This window comes from Liolophura sinensis, chromosome 2, assembly GCF_032854445.1.
Source record: "Liolophura sinensis isolate JHLJ2023 chromosome 2, CUHK_Ljap_v2, whole genome shotgun sequence".
Taxonomy (NCBI): Eukaryota; Metazoa; Mollusca; class Polyplacophora; order Chitonida; family Chitonidae; genus Liolophura; species Liolophura sinensis.
In genome coordinates, this window is record NC_088296.1 from 27322899 (window position 1) to 27344983 (window position 22085).

At 38.8% G+C, this 22085-nt stretch overlaps 1 protein-coding gene across 1 annotated transcript; it reads right to left on the reverse strand.

Annotated features, from left to right (window-relative positions):
• Positions 1-744: 744 nt before the first annotated feature.
• LOC135462841 (cyclin-H-like) lies at positions 745-22050 on the reverse strand. The gene is made up of 11 exons (XM_064740124.1): positions 21927-22050; positions 20684-20981; positions 19262-19384; positions 16705-16778; positions 12769-12970; positions 12286-12393; positions 11729-11784; positions 6642-6709; positions 4767-4884; positions 3839-3914; positions 745-2082 (listed from the first exon to the last, which is right to left on the reverse strand). The coding sequence occupies exons 2-11, from the start codon at positions 20798-20800 to the stop codon at positions 2044-2046; spliced, it is 981 nt and encodes a 326-aa protein (XP_064596194.1). The 5' UTR covers positions 20801-20981; positions 21927-22050; the 3' UTR covers positions 745-2043.
• Between the last annotated feature and the right edge of the window lie 35 nt (positions 22051-22085).

A 22085-nucleotide genomic window follows, 5' to 3' on the forward strand; every position in this document is an offset into this window, starting at 1 on the left:
AACCCGGAGCAAACCACTGCCCTTTGCCAGGTATATGACAAAACTCTCTCACTGAAAGCTGCATATTACCAGCCAGAGCTGGATTTGAACATGCGATCTACTGGTCACGGGCCTCATACTCCTGCAATTCAAGAATCTGAGCCATGACACATACGCCCAGCTGAATAAACTCAGCACACAAGTACATTCAAAGGGCTGCCATTGAAATTTCAGTGAAATTATTCATTTACTTATTTGATTGCAGTACATGACCCAAAATATTTCATTTATACGACAGGATTATAGTGGGAGAAAACTGGAAAGGGCCCGAGGGCAAGTTTTGCCCACTGCACCCTTCCTGTAGATTCTGTAGGAGAGGAAAACAGCACCCCGCAATAGCTGCCCAATTTGACCACAAATTTCATCCATGACTAACTTGCCCATATTTTCTGATTCTGAGAGTTCTGCTGATCTAGAACGGTGTTTTGAGGTTTGCTTGGAACATGGATGATATTCTGCTGGCAAGATGTAAGTTTCAGCACCAAGCATAACATTTTGTGACATTTACTTGCCTCTAAAAATGCACTTTTGTGGGTGAACTTTTTAGGTCAATCAGGTAATGTGTGTTACATAAAATGTGTAGTCAAAAACTAAAATCTGCTATGAATATATCAAACAAAAAATTTAGTGAAATGGATCAACAAGATTGTGACACCTGATAATTAAAAAATTCAATAGCATTTAAACACACTCAATCATCTCTTCTTGATGTAATTTATTGCTAACAAAAACCGATCAATATATGTTTTACATTCAGAAGTCAGATTATGAACAACGAGCAAACTGGAAGTTGTGGTTTTTCTAAATTGTTTTTTGTCTACAATATGACCTCTGAATGTATAATGTCTACAGTTCATCTTACCTAGCCAATTACCATGGTTACCACTCTATCAGGTGTTTTTAGTATGCCATTAATGTGTTAAGATGTGATACCTGTCTGTAGTCATTTGCATAGATCTCCTTGCTTCTGTAACGGGGAAACTTTGCCAACTAAAGCCATCGGGGCAGAAGATGTCTAATTGTTCACTCCTGCCTTCTGTGATGATGATTTTTATTTTAACTGATTTCCATCCAGCTTGGACCAAAAATTGCCATAACACCGGAAAAGGTATCCCATTTTACCCTGTTTTAGAATAGATGGTTGAAAACTCAAAACTGTCACCTCATACTTCACAAATGATACTTCTGAAAATACGGTAGTAAGAATTTGACCAGGCAAACAGCAGAGTGGTTGAGAACTCATAGGTTTTAATTCATACTGAATATTAGGCCACAAGTTAGCACAGGGAGCAGATACTCTGACTGTTACAAGATTGTCACATGGTCAGTGTATACATTTATGCAAGAACTGCCCAGTATTTATAAAGAACATAGCCTTCTTTAATTCAGTGAATTGTCAACTTACCACTTTATAAACACAGTGATGCCACCTATAACAATGACAGCAGAAGACCTACATGTATACAAAGCCCTGAAGGTTTTTCTTCAGACACTATTATCAGCGAGAATAAAATTCAAAGACTACAAGAGTAAACAAACAAAACAACAATGTAAATTCAAACAGCACTATACTTTGATTGATCCTGTCTTCAAAAGTCCATTTTCAGAGCACTACAATTTCAACTTCAGCCAGTCAAGTGACCCATGTTTCCAGAAAAGAAACCAAAGCTTTCAGTGACATCAGATCAAAAGTCACAAATGGTGTTCTTGCAGTTCTTCTCAAAATCCTATGGAAAGTCACATTCTCATGTTTCAAGAAGTTCTAACATTGGTAACCAAACCATAATTCTAAATATTCAAATGACCTGAATCCCAGTCCAGTGATTGGTTGGGATATAATAGGATCATATTTCACCATATAGCAGGCCAAGCCAATCACAGCACAATGCCCTGAGTCCCAAGCCACCGACTGGTTTGTAAATAACACGTCAAAAGACCCACAATTCTTTGCTACATGTAAATGGTCTGCCTTTTTTCTCAAGAGGAAATGTTCATCCTTTCTTGTCATGTGTTAACCAGTTCTTCCTCTGCCCGTTTTCTTTCCTGGAGATAAAAATGACAGGAAACCATGAATATTTAAACTTTATGTACAGTAATCACTTATAGTTTTAGAACCATTTACTTACAGTCCCCTGGGATACAGAATCGATTCTCATTGGCCGGTGTGAGCGATGGGCAAGTCCAGGCTAAGCTGAAGTATGACAGATTTATTCAAGCATGCCCAATGTTGCAGAATTTAAACCCAGGAAACCTTATCAAAACTGTCAGCCAGTCAGTATCCATTCTGTAATACCTTTAAACATGTAATACCTTTAAACATGTAATACCTTTAAACATGTAATACCTTTAAACATGTTTTCACAATGATATTCGCCATAATCAATCATTCATTTAATTACTGTCACAAAAAGAACACATATTTTTTTTTTACATTCTATTGCAATAATCGATATTAAACATGTGCAACACTCATTAAAATAAAGTATCAAAGATCTTAACAAACGATCTTAAATGTCACTGTTTGGGGGTGACAAAACTTTTTCAGTGGCATTTAGAAGTTTGGCAGCACAGAAGATTCTTGTGGATGTACATGAACAAACTTTATTTGTGGACTATGTTTTGATGCGTAAATACCCTAAGTATCTCCCAGTTCATCTGTTACTCCAGTATTTATAACGCTATTTAGTTTCTACATCAAAGCATGGTACAAGAATAAATAGAATTTGTACGTTATGATTGGTCGAATTAGAAGACCAACATTAGACAATTGCCACTTCTGACACCTTGCTATGATTGATTGTCGCATATACATACAAAGAATTAGAAGACAAACGCTAGACTTACAATTGCCACTTCTGACACCTTGCTATGATTGGTTGCCATATATAGATACAAATAATTAGAAGACAAACACTAGACTTACAATTGCCACTTCTGACACCATGCCATGATTGATTGTCATATATAGATACAAATAATTAGAAGACAAACACTAGACTGACAGCTGCCACTTCTGACACCATGCTATGATTGATTGTCGTATATAGATACAAAGAATTAGAAGACAAACGCTAGACTTACAATTGCCACTTCTGACACCATGCTATGATTGGTTGCCATATATAGATACAAAGAATTAGAAGACAAACACTAGACTTACAATTGCCACTTCTGACACCATGCCATGATTGGTTGTTGTATATAGATACAAAGAATTAGAAGACAAACACTAGACTTACAATTGCCACTTCTGACACCATGCCATGATTGGTTGTCATATATAGATACAAAGAATTAGAAGACAAACACAAGACTGACAGCTGCCACTTCTGACACCATGCCATGATTGATTGTTGTATATAGGTACAAATAATTAGAAGACAAACACTAGACTTACAATTGCCACTTCTGACACCATGCTATGATTGGTTGTTGTATATAGATACAAAGACTTAGAAGACAAACACAAAATAGACAACTGCAACGTAATCCTGTACTAGCTTCTGACATACTAGTGCAGTGAGAACAGAAATCATGGACTGATGACATCTCAGACAGTACTAGTAGTGTAAACATACATGTATATCATAACATTGTACATCCAAAAGAACCTCTTTGCTGTTTACAGACAAATCACACTCAGACATAAAAATGTAATTGTTCTATTACATAAATGGGACTGATAAATCCCGGCAAAAATGTGTTATTACTGATTACTGTCTCTTCCCACGATGATGCAATCTGGACAGTTACCTGTCGGAGTAATGCTGAAGTTTTCCTCTCAAGTACATCAACTTACCCTTTCCAGCTTCATTCTCTTCTTAGATCTTTCCTCTTCCTCATTTTCAAACATCTCTTCTAGTTTTTGTTTGTATCTGTGAAACAAGTGATAAAATATTATTTTTAATGGGTAAAGTTTTCATTTCCCACAGGATTATTTTCCTACCTTGAAAACAAACCTCACAACAAATTTTAAAGAAGAGGGAGTCATGCAAGGGAGTGAACTCTTGGTTCACCCTGCACCCTGACAGCCCAGTGTCACCCACAAATTTATCTATCACATGGAAAAGTTAGATTCCATTGTTTAATGGCTCCCTCAAGAATCTGAGTAGTAAGCTGCCTCACCTGACCCAATATACTGATAAAGGTCAACCAGTCGTTGCTTGTAACACAAGCATGGATTTTTTATTTTCCTCCAAAAATGATATGTTAGAAATTAACGCACACATACAAACTGAAGGCAAAGTAATCTTAAATACAAACTCATGGAAAGAGCTCGGTCTTTAAATCAGGGCTGGGCAGGTTTACGAAGTACTGGCCGAGCCCAAAGGTTAAGTCATGGTCTATTGTTTCCTCCAATAACAAAATCTGGCCATCATGAGCTGTGAAAAATTCTCTTGTTAAACATGAACAGATTTTCAAACACATGAACAATGTAAATCTTCAACCTTTTCGACCTCTAAAGCACCTTTCTCAGTGAAATTTATACACACAATTATTATGAATTGATGCTAAAACGATTTGTGCGTTTCATAAAACTGTACAAATTATTTCTACACACACACAGATGTCTTAGAATATTTTAAAACATTGGTTTCAGAGGTGGTTGAGAAAGGTTGAAGAAATAGGCTAAAACATTCTTGGGTCACCTGTGCAACAGATATTTTTCAAACCCTGTCACAGGTGAATATATTACTTGTGCCGCTACTGTAGGCCAGATAACTTACATGTCACTCTCGGGGTTGTTTTCCTGGTTACGGCACCTCTCTAGTTTCTTCTCTAGAGACTTCACCAGGTCCTGATCTTTCTGGCTGCTGGCCTGGTTCTTCACCATGTACTTGATTCCTGACACAAGCAAAACAACAACAACAACAACAGATCAGCACAAATAAATCAGCTCCCGAGTCAAGAACAGACAGACAAATGTAACTGTAACTTGGAAATTCTTACACTAATTAAAACGTATGCAAAGCCCTGTCATTTTATCAGTTTTAACCACATAGGGACAAGCTATAACCTTACATAACCTTGGGACTGTCACCTGAAGCCGTTTTGCAGTTCAACAATATGACAATGGGGTACGAGTCATGTGACGTCATGGCGCATTCCATGACAAGGTACGAATTTCTGATTAAAATGAGACAGCACCTGACTAATGTTTATGACCACTAAAAGACTACCATTCAAAATACCTTAAATCGGCATTAAATATTTTTTGAGTGAGTTTTTCAACCCAGAAAAAAGTTTAATGAAACTTTTGTCTTAACACAGCGTCAGCGATGAAGGTCTAAGTGATAAATATAGTTTTCTCAGAAAATGGACATACCATAAGAATATGTCTTCCACCGCTTGAACTGTTGATACAGCTGGCCTATTATATCACTTACATGGAACTCCAGCGACCCTGTTTCAATAGCCTAGCCCCTGGAGGAGCTGTGCTGGTGATTTTGACCCCCAATTAAATGCTTACAAACTTACAATAGAATTGCTGTACAACTAGATTCATGCTCAAATCTGAAACAAACGGAAATAAATCTAAACACCACTGAGGCTGATGTAGGCATTGGACTGTCCCTAGATTTTATGCTTCAATTTTGTAGCTCTGCCTTCTAAGATGAAAGCAGTGCTGGCTTGAACACCGCGTTTTTTTTGTATTTTACAAAAACGGAAAAAACACTCCTTGTACGCAAGAAAGACGAAGAAGCAAAATTTAAATTATTCAGTTGTAATACATTCAGAGAAAAAAATTATGTTATCAGATTTTTATTTCATTCTAAGTGTTGTCCTGTGAGATGCCGTCTTCTCATTCCCACAAACCATGGGGCATGAATTTTGCGCTGACTGTGCTATTTATTATTTAGAAACTGCTGACTAAACGCTAAAATGAACGACAAAAAAATGGGGAGAAGAGTGTGGTTTGGGCCAAGACGGTATGGTTATGTCTGACATACTTTCTGATGCCACCGTTGAATGTTGCACAGCTTGTAAATCACCTGATTATGCTTCTGTGTTGGTCCATAAATGATACAGACCTGCCTCACAAAACTTTGTAAATGGTGTTTAGGCTACATGTAACTAAATCTTTGTAAACGATCTCAAAATGATGTTGTATGCAGTAGTTTTGTGTTATCATATGTCATTTCATAGAGTGAATTGGTAAAGACTACATCACAGCTTAGGCCACGCAATCTGATAGCAATGTGTTTGATTGGATAAAATTCTCAAGATGGTTGCCTCCACTCACACCAGTCATTTGTGCAGTATTGTCATTTTGTTTTACATGTTATCCTCTGCAATCTCATAAAAAAATGAAGTATGATACTTTTTAGAAAGCTTGAATATCCTGCTTTCGACTGAAATGTGTTTCAGCCAGGTGCTATCTTGTCTTTAGTCAGGTGCTGTCCTATCCTTAGTCAGGTACTGTCTTGTCCTTAGTCAGGTACTGTCTTGTCCTTAGTCAGGTACTGTCTTGTCCTTTAAAGTTGATTTATAGTTTTATCAAGCACGACTTTGGACATTTAGGTATTTTTCAACCTCTTTTCTGAAATAAATCAAGTTATATTATTTGTTATCTGTTTGTCTTGGTAACTAACAGTACTCACGTTTCACCTGCTGTACAGTCTTTAGCAACTGTTCTTTAGGTCCTGCTAACAGAGTCCCAGTGACATACCTGAAATCAGAACAAGCATTCTATGACAGAGATAGCGACTGAAGGAGAACGGTATATGGTAAATGACACAGATACGGACAGGGACTGAAGGAGAACGGTATATGGTAAATGACAGAGATAGGAACAGGGACTGAAGGAGTACAGTATATGGTAAATGACACAGATACGGACAGGGACTGAAGGAGAATGGTATATGGTAAATGACAGAGATAGGAACAGGGACTGAAGGAATATGGTAAATGACACAGATAGGAACAGGGACTGAAGGAGCACGGTATATGGTAAATGACAGAGATAGCGACTGAAGGAGCACGGTATATGGTAAATGACACAGATAGGAACAGGGACTGAAGGAGTAAGGTACATGGTAAATGACAGAGATAGGAACAGGGACTGAAGGAGTACGGTATATGGTAAATGACACAGATAAGGACAGGGACTGAAGGAGTACGGTATATGGTAAATGACACAGATAAGGACAGGGGCTGAAGGAATATGGTAAATGACACAGATACGGACAGGGACTGAAGGAGTACGGTACATGGTAAATGACAGAGATAGGAACAGGGACTGAAGGAGAACGGTATATGTTAAATGACAGAGATAGGGACAGGGGCTGAAGGAATATGGTAAATGACACAGATAGGAACAGGGACTGAAGGAGTAAGGTACATGGTAAATGACAGAGACAGGAACAGGGACTGAAGGAGAACGGTATATGTTAAATGACACAGATACGGACAGGGACTGAAGGAGTAAGGTACATGGTAAATGACAGAGATAGCGACTGAAGGAGCACGGTATATGGTAAATGACACAGATAGGAACAGGGACTGAAGGAGTAAGGTACATGGTAAATGACAGAGATAGGAACAGGGAATGAAGGAGAACGGTATATGGTAAATGACACAGATACGGACAGGGACTGAAGGAGAACGGTATATGGTAAATGACACAGATACGGACAGGGACTGAAGGAGTACGGTACATGGTAAATGACAGAGATAGGAACAGGGAATGAAGGAGAACGGTATATGGTAAATGACACAGATATGGACAGGGACTGAAGGAGTACGGTATATGTTAAATGACAGAGATAGGGACAGGAGCTGAAGGAATATGGTAAATGACACAGATAGGAACAGGGACTGAAGGAGTAAGGTACATGGTAAATGACAGAGACAGGAACAGGGACTGAAGGAGAACGGTATATGTTAAATGACACAGATACGGACAGGGACTGAAGGAGTACGGTATATGGTAAATGACACAGATACGGACAGGGACTGAAGGAGTACGGTATATGTTAAATGACAGAGATAGGGACAGGGGCTGAAGGAATATGGTAAATGACACAGATAGGAACAGGGACTGAAGGAGTAAGGTACATGGTAAATGACAGAGATAGGAACAGGGACTGAAGGAGAACGGTATATGTTAAATGACAGAGATAGGGACAGGGGCTGAAGGAATATGGTAAATGACACAGATAGGAACAGGGACTGAAGGAGTAAGGTACATGGTAAATGACAGAGACAGGAACAGGGACTGAAGGAGAACGGTATATGTTAAATGACACAGATACGGACAGGGACTGAAGGAGTAAGGTACATGGTAAATGACAGAGATAGCGACTGAAGGAGCACGGTATATGGTAAATGACACAGATAGGAACAGGGACTGAAGGAGAATGGTATATGGTAAATGACACAGATACGGACAGGGACTGAAGGAGAACGGTATATGGTAAATGACACAGATACGGACAGGGACTGAAGGAGTACGGTACATGGTAAATGACAGAGATAGGAACAGGGAATGAAGGAGAACGGTATATGGTAAATGACACAGATATGGACAGGGACTGAAGGAGTACGGTATATGTTAAATGACAGAGATAGGGACAGGAGCTGAAGGAATATGGTAAATGACACAGATAGGAACAGGGACTGAAGGAGTAAGGTACATGGTAAATGACAGAGACAGGAACAGGGACTGAAGGAGAACGGTATATGTTAAATGACACAGATACGGACAGGGACTGAAGGAGTACGGTATATGGTAAATGACACAGATACGGACAGGGACTGAAGGAGTACGGTATATGTTAAATGACAGAGATAGGGACAGGGGCTGAAGGAATATGGTAAATGACACAGATAGGAACAGGGACTGAAGGAGTAAGGTACATGGTAAATGACAGAGATAGGAACAGGGAATGAAGGAGAACGGTATATGGTAAATGACACAGATACGGACAGGGACTGAAGGAGTACGGTATATGTTAAATGACAGAGATAGGGACAGGAGCTGAAGGAATATGGTAAATGACACAGATAGGAACAAGGACTGAAGGAGTAAGGTACATGGTAAATGACAGAGATAGGAACAGGGACTGAAGGAGAACGGTATATGGTAAATGACACAGATACGGACCGGGACTGAAGGAGTACGGTATATGGTAAATGACAGAAATAGGGACAGGGGCTGAAGGAATATGGTATATGGTAAATGACAGATAGGGATAGGGACTGAAGGAGTATGGTATATGGTAAACTACAGAGATAAGACATAGCATATGTACAAGATTGAATGTTGTTGATACTCCAGGTAGTAGAATAAAGAACAACATAGCATATGTACAAGTATCAATGTTGTCCATACCCCAGGTAGTAGAATAAAGAACAACATAGCATATGTACAAGTATCAATGTTGTCCATACTCCAGGTAGTAGAGTAAAGAACAATATAGCATATGTACAAGAACGAATGTTGTTGTCCATACTCCAGGTAGTAGAATAAAGAACAACATAGCATATGTACAAGTATCAATGTTGTCCATACTCCAGGTAGTAGAATAAAGAACAACATAGCATATGTACAAGTATCAATGTTGTCCATACTCCAGGTAGTAGAGTAAAGAACAACATAGCATATGTACAAGAACGAATGTTGTTGATACTCCAGGTAGTAGAATAAAGAACAACATAGCATATGTACAAGTATCAATGTTGTCCATACCCCAGGTAGTAGAATAAAGAACAACATAGCATATGCACAAGAACGAACGTTGTTGTCCATACTCCAAGTAGTAGAATAAAGAACAACATAGCATATGTACAAGTATCAATGTTGTCCATACTCCAGGTAGTAGAATAAAGAACAACATAGCATATGTACAAGTATCAATGTTGTCCATACCCCAGGTAGTAGAATAAAGAACAACATAGCATATGTACAAGAACGAATGTTGTTGATACTCCAGGTAGTAGAATAAAGAACAACATAGCATATGTACAAGTATGAATGTTGTCCATACTCCAGGTAGTAGAATAAAGAACAACATAGCATATGTACAAGAACGAATGTTGTTGATACTCCAGGTAGTAGAATAAAGAACAACATAGCATATGTACAAGAACGAATGTTGTTGTCCATACTCCAGGTAGTAGAATAAAGAACAACATAGCATATGTACAAGAACGAATGTTGTTGATACTCCAGGTAGTAGAATAAAGAACAACATAGCATATGTACAAGAACGAATGTTGTCGATAATATAGGTAGTAGAATAAAGAACAACATAGCATATGCACAAGAACGAACGTTGTTGTCCATACTCCAGGTAGTAGAATAAAGAACAACATAGCATATGTACAAGAACGAATGTTGTTGATACTCCAGGTAGTAGAATAAAGAACAACATAGCATATGTACAAGAATGAATGTTGTCGATAATCTAGGTAGTAGAATAAAGAACAATATAGCATATGTACAAGAACAAATGTTGTTGATACTCCAGGTAGTAGAATAAAGAACAACATAGCATATGTACAAGAACGAATGTTGTCGATAATATAGGTAGTAGAATAAAGAACAACATAGCATATGTACAAGAACGAATGTTGTTGATACTCCAGGTAGTAGAATAAAGAAAAACATAGCATATGTACAAGAACGAACGCTGTTGATACTCCAGGTAGTAGAATAAAGAACAACATAGCATATGTACAAGAACGAACGCTGTTGATACTCCAGGTAGTAGAATAAAGAAAAACATAGCATATGTACAAGAACGAATGTTGTCCATACTCCAGGTAGTAGAATAAAGAACAACATAGCATATGTACAAGAACGAATGTTGTTGATACTCCAGGTAGTAGAATAAAGAACAACATAGCATATGTACAAGAACGAATGCTGTTGATACTCCAGGTAGTAGAATAAAGAACAACATAGCATATGTACAAGAACGAACGCTGTTGATACTCCAGGTAGTAGAATAAAGAACAACATAGCATATGTACAAGAACGAATGTTGTCCATACTCCAGGTAGTAGAATAAAGAACAACATAGCATATGTACAAGAACGAATGTTGTTGATACTCCAGGTAGTAGAATAAAGAACAACATAGCATATGCACAAGAACGAATGTTGTTGATACTCCAGGTAGTAGAATAAAGAACAACATAGCATATGTACAAGAACGAACGCTGTTGATACTCCAGGTAGTAGAATAAAGAACAACACAGAAAATGTACAAGAACTAAATGTTGTTGATACTCCAGGTAGTAGAATAAAGAACAACAAAGCATATGTACAAGTATGAATGTTGTCCATACTCCAGGTAGTAGAATAAAGAACAACATAGCATATGTACAAGAACGAATGTTAAACAACCATAAACTCCTCTCTGTGCAGTAAAATCCTCTACTCTCTCTGCCTGTCACAACCTTCTTATGATTTATTTATTTGATTGGTGTTTTACAGGATACTCAAGAATATTTCAATTATAAAACAGCAGTCGGCATTACGGTGGAAGGAAATGGGGCAGAGCCCATGACTATCCGCAGGTTGCTGGCAGACCATGTACTGCCCGGGAGGAAGCCAGCATAAGCTGGACTTACAGTGAGCACATTGATGAGAGGTTCCTTGGTCACTGCGCCGCATTGGCATGCTTCGGCCCAGACACCCCACTTCTGACGAATAGAAAACGCTAACGAATGTATCTGCTTACCCCTCAATATTGGCGCCTTCTCTTGTAGCACTGGTGAGTAGGGCAGCTAAAGCAATCTGACAAAAACAGAGCACAGAAAACATGAAACTAGCTGTCCAAAACCACTAGCAACATAACATCATGGTGCATTTCCTAGCATAGATTCAGATTATGTTATGTTTCTATTATTTATAGGTTATAGGTCATAGTTTATAGGTTAAGTTTAGCATAGGTTATAGGTTAAGTTTAGCATAGGTTATAGGTTATAGGTTAAGTTTAGCATAGGTTATAGGTTAAGTTTAGCAGAGCAGTAAACAGTCTGATTATCACTATGGAAATATACATACATTTTAATTAGTCACAATTTTCATATCTAACATTAACATCAGTCTTCAACTTTATCTGAGTAAAGAACTTGTTCCTGGCAAAAGTATATGTACAACATTAAAGTGAAATTCCCTGAAAAAAAACACACAAACAAGAGGAATTTTAAAGGCAAATAAAAGTCATAAGTTAATAACTGACGAGGTTTGAGGTACTTTTGTTTGTAAGACAGGCAAGAGATAGTGACATTTCACCTGTGAGGGAGCAAATATCAGACAGGTGTCCGTGCTCAACGAGCGGTCAATAAACTCATCAGCCTGACGACGTAACCTCTCAGGGTCTTCCACATCTCTACACCGGGTCTGGAATACAGGACAAAAATAAAATCAAAATTTAAAAAAACACCTACAAAGTAGTATCTAATACACTCTACCTTTTTTTCCAATTCTTTCAATTTTAATCAAGGCTCTGTATTTCACCTAACATATAGCATTTTTCAAGTGGCAGAACATGCTTGATTCTGACTGATTCATCTACGACTACACTTTATACGGCTACCTAAGAATTTTTTGTGAAGTTTGATGTATTTCTTGTCAGAAAAACTTGATTGTTGGCATTAAAAGTATCAATTTAAGGCCTCTGTATGCATGTGAAAATTCAGTTTTTACATGACAACATATGAGTGAAATTCAGCGGCTAAAACAGCCTGCTAAACTTGACAATGAGATTTTTCATACCTTCACATCCAGAAGAAGTCCCTCCAGGGGCCGGAATGGGTTGTGGATGGTAAGGTGGTAGTTAAGCATCTTCATCAGCTGGAGTTCAAATCCCAGGATGATATCAGCAAACTTTTCTCTGTTGCCTTTCAGATTGCCAACATACTGCATAATGGATACGTTAAACTCTTCCACTTTACACGCCAGGTACACGCTCGTTAACCTGTAATTAGTGATTAAATGATTGATTTATAGACTGATAGTTTGAATGTCTGAATCAGATAGTCTGATGTCAGGATTGGCTTTGTGGAATTGATACCTGACCTAGGACAAATCTTCATGTATGATCATTTGAACAGCCTTATACAGGTGTGCAGTCAATCGCGTTTAGTCCACCAAACCCCATGAACAGCCTTATACAGGTGTGCAGTCAATCACGTTTAGTCCACCACACCACATGAACAGTCTAATACAGGTGTGCAGTCAACCACACTTAGTCCACCACACCACATGAACAGTCTTATACAGATGTGCAGTCAATCACATTTAGTCCACCACACCACATGAACAGCCTTATACAGGTGTGCAGTCAATCACATTTAGTCCACCACACCCCATGAACAGCCTTATACAGGTGTGCAGTCAATCATGTTTAGCCCACCACACCCCATGAACAGTCTTATACAGATGTGCAGTCAATCACATTTAGTCCACCACACCACATGAACAGCCTTATACAGGTGTGCAGTCAATCACGTTTAGTCTCCCACACCACACGAACAGTCTTATACAGGTGTTCAGTCAATCATGTTTAGTCCACCACACCCCATAAACAGTCCTATACATGTGTGCAGTCAATCACATTTAGTCCACCCCACCCCATGAACAGCCTTATACAGGTGTGCAGTCAATCACGTTTAGTCCACCACACCCCATGGACAGCCTTATACAGATGTGCAGTCAATGTCATTTAGTCCACCACACCCCACGAACAGTCTTATACAGGTGTGCAGTCAATCATATTTAGTCTCCCACACCACACGAACAGTCTTATACAGGTGTGCAGTCAATCTCGTTTAGTCTCCCACACCACACGAACAGTCTTATACAGGTGTGCAGTCAATCTCGTTTAGTCCACCACACCCCATGAACAGCCTTATACAGATGTGCAGTCAATCTCATTTAGTCCACCACACCCCACGAACAGTCTTATACAGGTGTGCAGTCAATCATATTTAGTCTCCCACACCCCACGAACAGTCTTATACAGGTGTGCAGTCAATCACGTTTAGTCCACCACACCCCATGCAGCCTTATACAAGTGTGCAGTCAATCCCGTTTAGTCTCCCACACCCCACGAACAGTCTTATACAGGTGTGCAGTCAATCATGTTTAGTCCACCACACCCCACGAACAGTCTTATACAGGCGTGCAGTCAATCACGTTTAGTCCACCACACCCCACGAACAGTCTTATACAGGTGTGCAGTCAATCTCGTTTAGTCTCCCACACCCCACGAACAGTCTTATACAGGTGTGCAGTCAATCATGTTTAGTCCGCCACACCCCAAAAACCAGCAAAGGCAGGAAAAACTAAGATTTTACAAATATTTACTTAAATTGTTTACAACAACTGTAAAGGAGAGTTTTGAGTCAGCAATTTTTATCACGGTAAGTAAAAAATGTCCTACTGTAAGACGTGACCTGTCAGAAATGTTAAGCTACTATTTCTGACTACATTTGCTATCACATAAGCATCTGAAAAGGGTTTCCTAAAAGCTGTTTAAAATAAACAAACTAAGGAGAGAATTGAGGAACTAAGACTCTGTGAGGTGAAGAAGTTCCAGTGTTAGTAACGTATCCAGAAATTGACAAGACAGGGAAATTAATGTAACCGAATGTTGCCTAACTTACCTGACAAGTCACATGACATAGAAGGACTATTTTTACCTTCAGTGACAAAAAAGTTTGAACTCAAAACATCTTTATTGGTTTTAGTAGCCAAATGACAAACACTTCGCTGTTCAAGGAAGCTTTGACTAAAAAGCTTAGGAGTCCCCACCTGAACCACAGGATCAAATCTCATAGAGCTGTGACTGTTCTGGTAACTTTTGACTGGTTGTTATCTCTCTGCATCGTTTTGCTTATCTTCCATATCTTGAAAATAGTGTAAAACTACTGACTAACAGAGTGAAGATTTTGTCTTTGCTGAGACTTCATTTCCTGTTCATTAGACGGACGGACAGACAGACAGACAAAAAGGCAGAAAGAGGCAAACTGACAAACTGCCAAGCAGTCATTGAACAGTAAACATACATGTACTTACATGATTTCTTTAGACGGACAGACAGACAGACAGACATAAAGGCAGAACGAGGCACACTGACAAACTGCCAAACAGTCATTGAACAGTAAACATACATGTACTTACATGATTTCTTTAGACGGACAGACAGACAGACATAAAGGCAGAAAGAGGCAAACTGACAAACTGCCAAGCAGTCATTGAACAGTAAACGTACATGTACTTACATGATTTCTTTAGACGGACAGACAGACAGACAAAAAGGCAGAAAGAGGCAAACTGACAAACTGCCAAGCAGTCATTGAACAGTAAACATACATGTACTTACATGATTTCTTTAGACGGACAGACAGACAGACAAAAAGGCAGAAAGAGGCAAACTGACAAACCGCCAAGCAGTCATTAAACAGTAAACATACATGTACTTACATGATTTCTTTAGACGGACAGACAGACAGACAAAAAGGCAGAAAGAGGCAAACTGACAAACTGCCAAACAGTCATTGAACAGTAAACATACATGTACTTACATGATTTCTTTAGACGGACAGACAGACAGACAGACATAAAGGCAGAACGAGGCACACTGACAAACTGCCAAGCAGTCATTGAACAGTAAACATACATGTACTTACATGATTTCTTTAGACGGACAGACAGACAGACATAAAGGCAGAAAGAGGCAAACTGACAAACTGCCAAGCAGTCATTGAACAGTAAACATACATGTACTTACATGATTTCTTTAGACGGACAGACAGACAGACAAAAAGGCAGAAAGAGGCAAACTGACAAACTGCCAAGCAGTCATTGAACAGTAAACATACATGTACTTACATGATTTCTTTAGACGGACGGACAGACAGACAAAAAGGCAGAAAGAGGCAAACTGACAAACTGCCAAGCAGTCATTGAACAGTAAACATACATGTACTTACATGATTTCTTTAGACGGACAGACAGACAGACACAAAGGCAGAAAGAGGCAAACTGACAAACCGCCAAGCAGTCATTGAACAGTAAACATACATGTACTTACATGATTTCTTTAGACGGACAGACAGACAGACATAAAGGCGGAAAGAGGCAAACTGACAAACCGCCAAGCAGTCATTGAACAGTAAACATACATGTACTTACATGATTTCTTTAGACGGACAGACAGACAGACATAAAGGCAGAAAGAGGCAAACTGACAAACTGCCAAGCAGTCATTAAACAGTAAACATACATGTACTTACATGATTTCTTTAGACGGACAGACAGACAGACAGACATAAAGGCAGAAAGAGGCAAACTGACAAACCGCCAAGCAGTCATTGAACAGTAAACATACATGTACTTACATGATTTCTTTAGACGGACAGACAGACAGACATAAAGGCAGAAAGAGGCAAACTGACAAACCGCCAAGCAGTCATTGAACAGTAAACATACATGTACTTACATGATTTCTTTAGACGGACAGACAGACAGACATAAAGGCAGAAAGAGGCAAACTGACAAACTGCCAAGCAGTCATTGAACAGTAAACATACATGTACTTACATGATTTCTTTAGACGGACAGACAGACAGACAGACATAAAGGCAGAAAGAGGCAAACTGACAAACTGCCAAGCAGTCATTGAACAGTAAACATACATGTACTTACATGATTTCTTTTGGGTGATAATCCATAACGGAATTGTTGATATAAAATCTTTTGAAATAAGCCAGTGAAGTGCCCTGAAAAATAAACACCAATCATGTCGCAATATGCATCAAATAAGCCAGTGAAGTGCCCTGAAAAAAAACACCAATCATGTCGCAATATGTACCAAATAAGCCAGTGAAGTGCCCTGAAAAAAAACACCAATCATGTCGCAATATGTACCAAATAAGCCAGTGAAGTGCCCTGAAAAAAAACACCAATCATGTCGCAATATGTACCAAATAAGCTAGTGAAGTGCCCTGAAAAATAAACACCAATCATGTTGTAATATGTACCAAATAAGCTAGTGAAGTGCCCTGAAAATAAACACCAATCATGTTGTAATATGTACCAAATAAGCTAGTGAAGTGCCCTGAAAAATAAACACCAATCATGTTGTAATATGTACCAAATAAGCTAGTGAAGTGCCCTGAAAAAAAAAACACCAATCATGTCACAATATGCATCAAATAAGCTAGTGAAGTGCCCTGAAAATAAACACCAATCATGTCACAATATGTATCAAATAAGCTAGTGAAGTGCCCTGAAAATAAACACCAATCATGTCGCAATATGTATCAAATAAGCCAGTGAAGTGCCCTGAAAAAAAAACACCAATCATGTCGCAATATGCATCAAATAAGCCAGTGAAGTGCCCTGAAAAAAAACACCAATCATGTCGCAATATGTACCAAATAAGCCAGTGAAGTGCCCTGAAAAAAAACACCAATCATGTCGCAATATGTACCAAATAAGCCAGTGAAGTGCCCTGAAAAAAAACACCAATCATGTCGCAATATGTACCAAATAAGCTAGTGAAGTGCCCTGAAAAATAAACACCAATCATGTTGTAATATGTACCAAATAAGCTAGTGAAGTGCCCTGAAAATAAACACCAATCATGTTGTAATATGTACCAAATAAGCTAGTGAAGTGCCCTGAAAAATAAACACCAATCATGTTGTAATATGTACCAAATAAGCTAGTGAAGTGCCCTGAAAAAAAAAACACCAATCATGTCACAATATGCATCAAATAAGCTAGTGAAGTGCCCTGAAAATAAACACCAATCATGTCACAATATGTATCAAATAAGCTAGTGAAGTGCCCTGAAAATAAACACCAATCATGTCACAATATGTATCAAATAAGCTAGTGAAGTGCCCTGAAAATAAACGCCAATCATGTCACAATATGTATCAAATAAGCTAGTGAAGTGCCCTGAAAAAAACACCAATCATGTCGCAATATGTACCAAATAAGCCAGTGAAGTGCCCTGAAAAAAAACACCAATCATGTCGCAATATGTATCAAATAAGCTAGTGAAGTGCCCTGATAAAAAACCCACCAATCATGTCGCAATATGTATCAAGTAAGCCAGTGAAGTGCCCTGATAAAAAACCCACCAATCATGTCGCAATATGTATCAAATAAGCCAGTGAAATGCCCTGAAAAAAAAACACCAATCATGTTGCAATATGCATCAAATAAGCCAGTGAAGTGCCCTGTAAATAAACACCAATCATGTCGCAATATGTACCAAATAAGCTAGTGAAGTGCCCTGAAAAAAAAACACCAATCATGTCACAATATGCATCAAATAAGCCAGTGCAGTGCCCTGAAAATACACACCAATCATGTCGCAATATGTACAAAATCAGCCAGTGCAGTGCCCTGAAAATAAACACCAATCATGTCGCAATATGCATCAAATAAGCCAGTTAAGTGCCCTGAAAATAAACACCAATCATGTCGCAATATGTACCAAAGAATATACCAGTCACTAAAAAAGACTGATAAAAGTCATAGAACAATAACGGACAATTCGTTGGAAAAAACAACAGCTTCAAAAAACTGAACTTGAATGGCTTATCTCATAGTGTGGTTCATCGTGAATTTCCATGTGGAAAAGAATGTGTTTCTTAAATCCGATTGTTGAGTGCAAACAGGCTATCTGTAAATATTTTGGCTTTATGCATTGTTAAAGTAGGAATGAATCAGTTTAGTTCATGCCAGTACACATTTGGGCATGGGAGTTTCACAAACTGTTCATACCAGTACACATTTGGGCATGGGAGGTTTCACAAACTGTTCTAACCAGTACACATTTGGGCGTGGGAGTTTCACAAACTGTTCTAACCAGTACACATTTGGGCATGGGAGTTTCACAAACTGTTCTAACCAGTACACATTTGGGCATGGGAGTTTCACAAACTGTTCTAACCAATACATATTTGGGCATGGGAGGTTTCACAAACTGTTCATACCAGCACATATTTGGGCATGGGAGTTTCACAAACTGTTCTAACCAGCACATATTTGGGCATGGGAGGTTTTACAAACTGTTCATACCAGCACATATTTGGGCATGGGAGTTTCACAAACTGTTCATACCAGTACATATTTGGGCATGGGAGTTTCACAAACTGTTCGTGGGCATGTTTGGGCATGGGAGGTCTCATGAAACACTCATACCAAGACATATTTGGGCATAGGAGGTGCCACGAAACGCACATACCAAGACATATTTGGGCATGGGAGGCTGGAACCTGTTACAGAACTCCCTCATCACCATCTCGTATCTGCGCAGTAAAATCCTCTCCTCTTTGGCTGACAGGAAATGCCTCTGACGCTCTTCCTCCTGACAGAAGACAAAAACAATAAGTTACCTTTTTACATGTACATAAAGTTTGACATGTAAACATGAATTTTCACAAACTAAGGCCTTACAATGATCGTTTTGATGCCAACACTTATGCTGTTCTCATGAGAAATTAATCAAATGTCATGAAGAAGTAGCTCTGTGAGGTAGATAAATCAGAATCAAGCTGAACGGGTCATCTGCCCAACACTCAACTTTACATGAAATTGATTTATTCATTTATCTGCTTGCTGAATATTTCACTTATACAACGGCAGCCAGCATTATGGTGGGAGGAAACCGAGCAGAGCCCAGGGGAAACCCATGATCTCCTGCACGTTGCTGGCAGACCTCCCCACATGCAAGATGAAAGGTAATACATGTAGTTACATTGCAGTTACCTCAGTGACATTTCTAATTCATTCATTTATTTAACTGCTGTATGCCATAATAAAGCATTATTCACTTACGAGCTGGCGATCAGTTGTCTGGATGGCAGACAAGTGGTCTTCAACGAATGTACCTTGGGTTGTAATAACAGCCATACAACTACTGTCAACTGCTCGCAGTCACCAAATCCCAAGCAGTGACTAATGGTAGTTGTTTTATTTAAATGCATTTGATTGGTATTTTATGCCATACTCCAGAATATTTCAATTATGTGACAGCGGCATGAGTGGTTGAGGTGGATAATGAGACAGAATATTTCACTTATATGACAGCGGCATGGGCATGAGTAGTGGAGGCGGGTAAAATGACAGAATATTTCACTTATATGACAGCGGCATGAGTGGTTGAGGCAGATAATATGATAGAATATTTCACTTATATGTCAGTGGCGTGAGTAGTGGAGGCGGGTAAAATGAGAGAATATTTCACTTATATGACAGTGGCGTGAGTAGTTGAGGCGGGTAATATGACGGAATATTTCACTTATATGACAGTAGCATGAGTGGATGAGGTGGATAATGACACAGAATCTTTCACTTATGTAACAGCGGCATGAAGAAGTTGAGGCGGATAATATGACGGAATATTTCACTTATATGACAGTAGCATGAGTGGATGAGGTGGATAATGACACAGAATCTTTCACTAATGTGATAGCAGTGTGAAGAAGTTGAGGCGGATAATAGGACGGAATATTTCACTTATCTGACAGCGGTGTGAGCAGTTGAGGCAGATAATGTGACAAAGTTCTGGAAGGCAACTTCTGTTTATTCTGTAAGTGACATTACATTAATGGTGTTGGTAACTAATGTCGCCTAGGGAATAACTGGATGTTAAACAGGAACTCACGCTCATCTCACATCCATGTTTTTCAATAAACTTCCTGTTGGCTGTGTTCCTCAGCTGAATAAGCTCAGCCTCTCCATTAAATGTCCAGTGCTTCAGCTGAGAACTGCTGGAAAACATTGCCGTTGTGACTCCTCCTCGATTTGACTCTCCCTTGTCCTCACTCCTCCTTGTCTTCCCTCTTTCTCCTACTGACTCCTATTCGTCTTCACACTTCCTCCTACTGACTCTTCCTCGCACTGACTTCCTCGTCTTGACTCTTTGATGCCTTGTGGCCTACAAGGTTTCCATGTTCCTCATTCTACAAACATGACAAAGAAAACAGAAATAAGGAATTTATTAACTTATTTGATTGATGTTGTTCATAATTATTATTACTTCAGTTTCTGTGTTAAGAGTTCTAAATGATAAATTGTATTGGTAATTATGCATGTGGGTCTATGTCTATATGCAGAGACTAGTAACAGAAGACGGATGTTTTATGTACACAAGAAAATTCCAATTTTATGACAGTTGGATTCTTACTAGGTGCCTGAAACTTCTATACAGCATACTATGTTTACACTACATTAACATTCCACCTGATGGTTTGGTTTGTTCTTATCACAGTGTGTTGTACTTAACAATGTTAAAGAGGTACGTCACATTTTCATGCACTATTGCTTGAAACAAGTTTCAATTTGTGATGGTTTGGGCGACACCCTGGGTGCCTGCTTTTGTTGTTGAGAGGTATATAGGTAGGTACTTTTCTCCCAGGAAGACCTGGCCGTGGGATCACAACATAATTAAACTTGGTCCCTTTTCTGTTATTTTTGAAAAACAATAACTGCCCCAGAAATTTACTTAGTCAAGAAATGTTTTGACCTTAACAAATAACAATTTTAAAGTGATTTGAGGGCTGCAAATGCATGCAGCTAGTACGGCTCTGTGTCAAGTCAGAGCTATAAAACGCAGTCTAGAGATGTTCAGGACCAGTTATCTTGGTTTTAAAGAAAAATGTTACAGACAAAATGTGTTTCTTAGACTTTATGGCACAAAAGCTAGAGTTAGCATTGCAAGAAGTAATATTATTAAGGGCAATAGAAGAACACTACTTGTGTCTGTCAGATGAGTGTCCAAAACACAAAGGGAGATAACCGCCATTACGCAAAATCAAAGTGATTTGTTAACAACAACAGCAAATCAAAACAAGTGTTTTAAAACAAATGAAACAAAATATCAACGAAGTAAGTGTTAGTTTACGTACAGAATACGGTTATGAAGACATTGATCTGCAACATTAGGTCATGTTGTATACGGTCTAACGGAAAATGTTAGTTTTGTCCGCTTATCAATGTGTTCAATATCTCTAGAACCCGAAGGCAAATCTACTCGCGATAAACCGAACAATGCTGTAGTCGCGCGC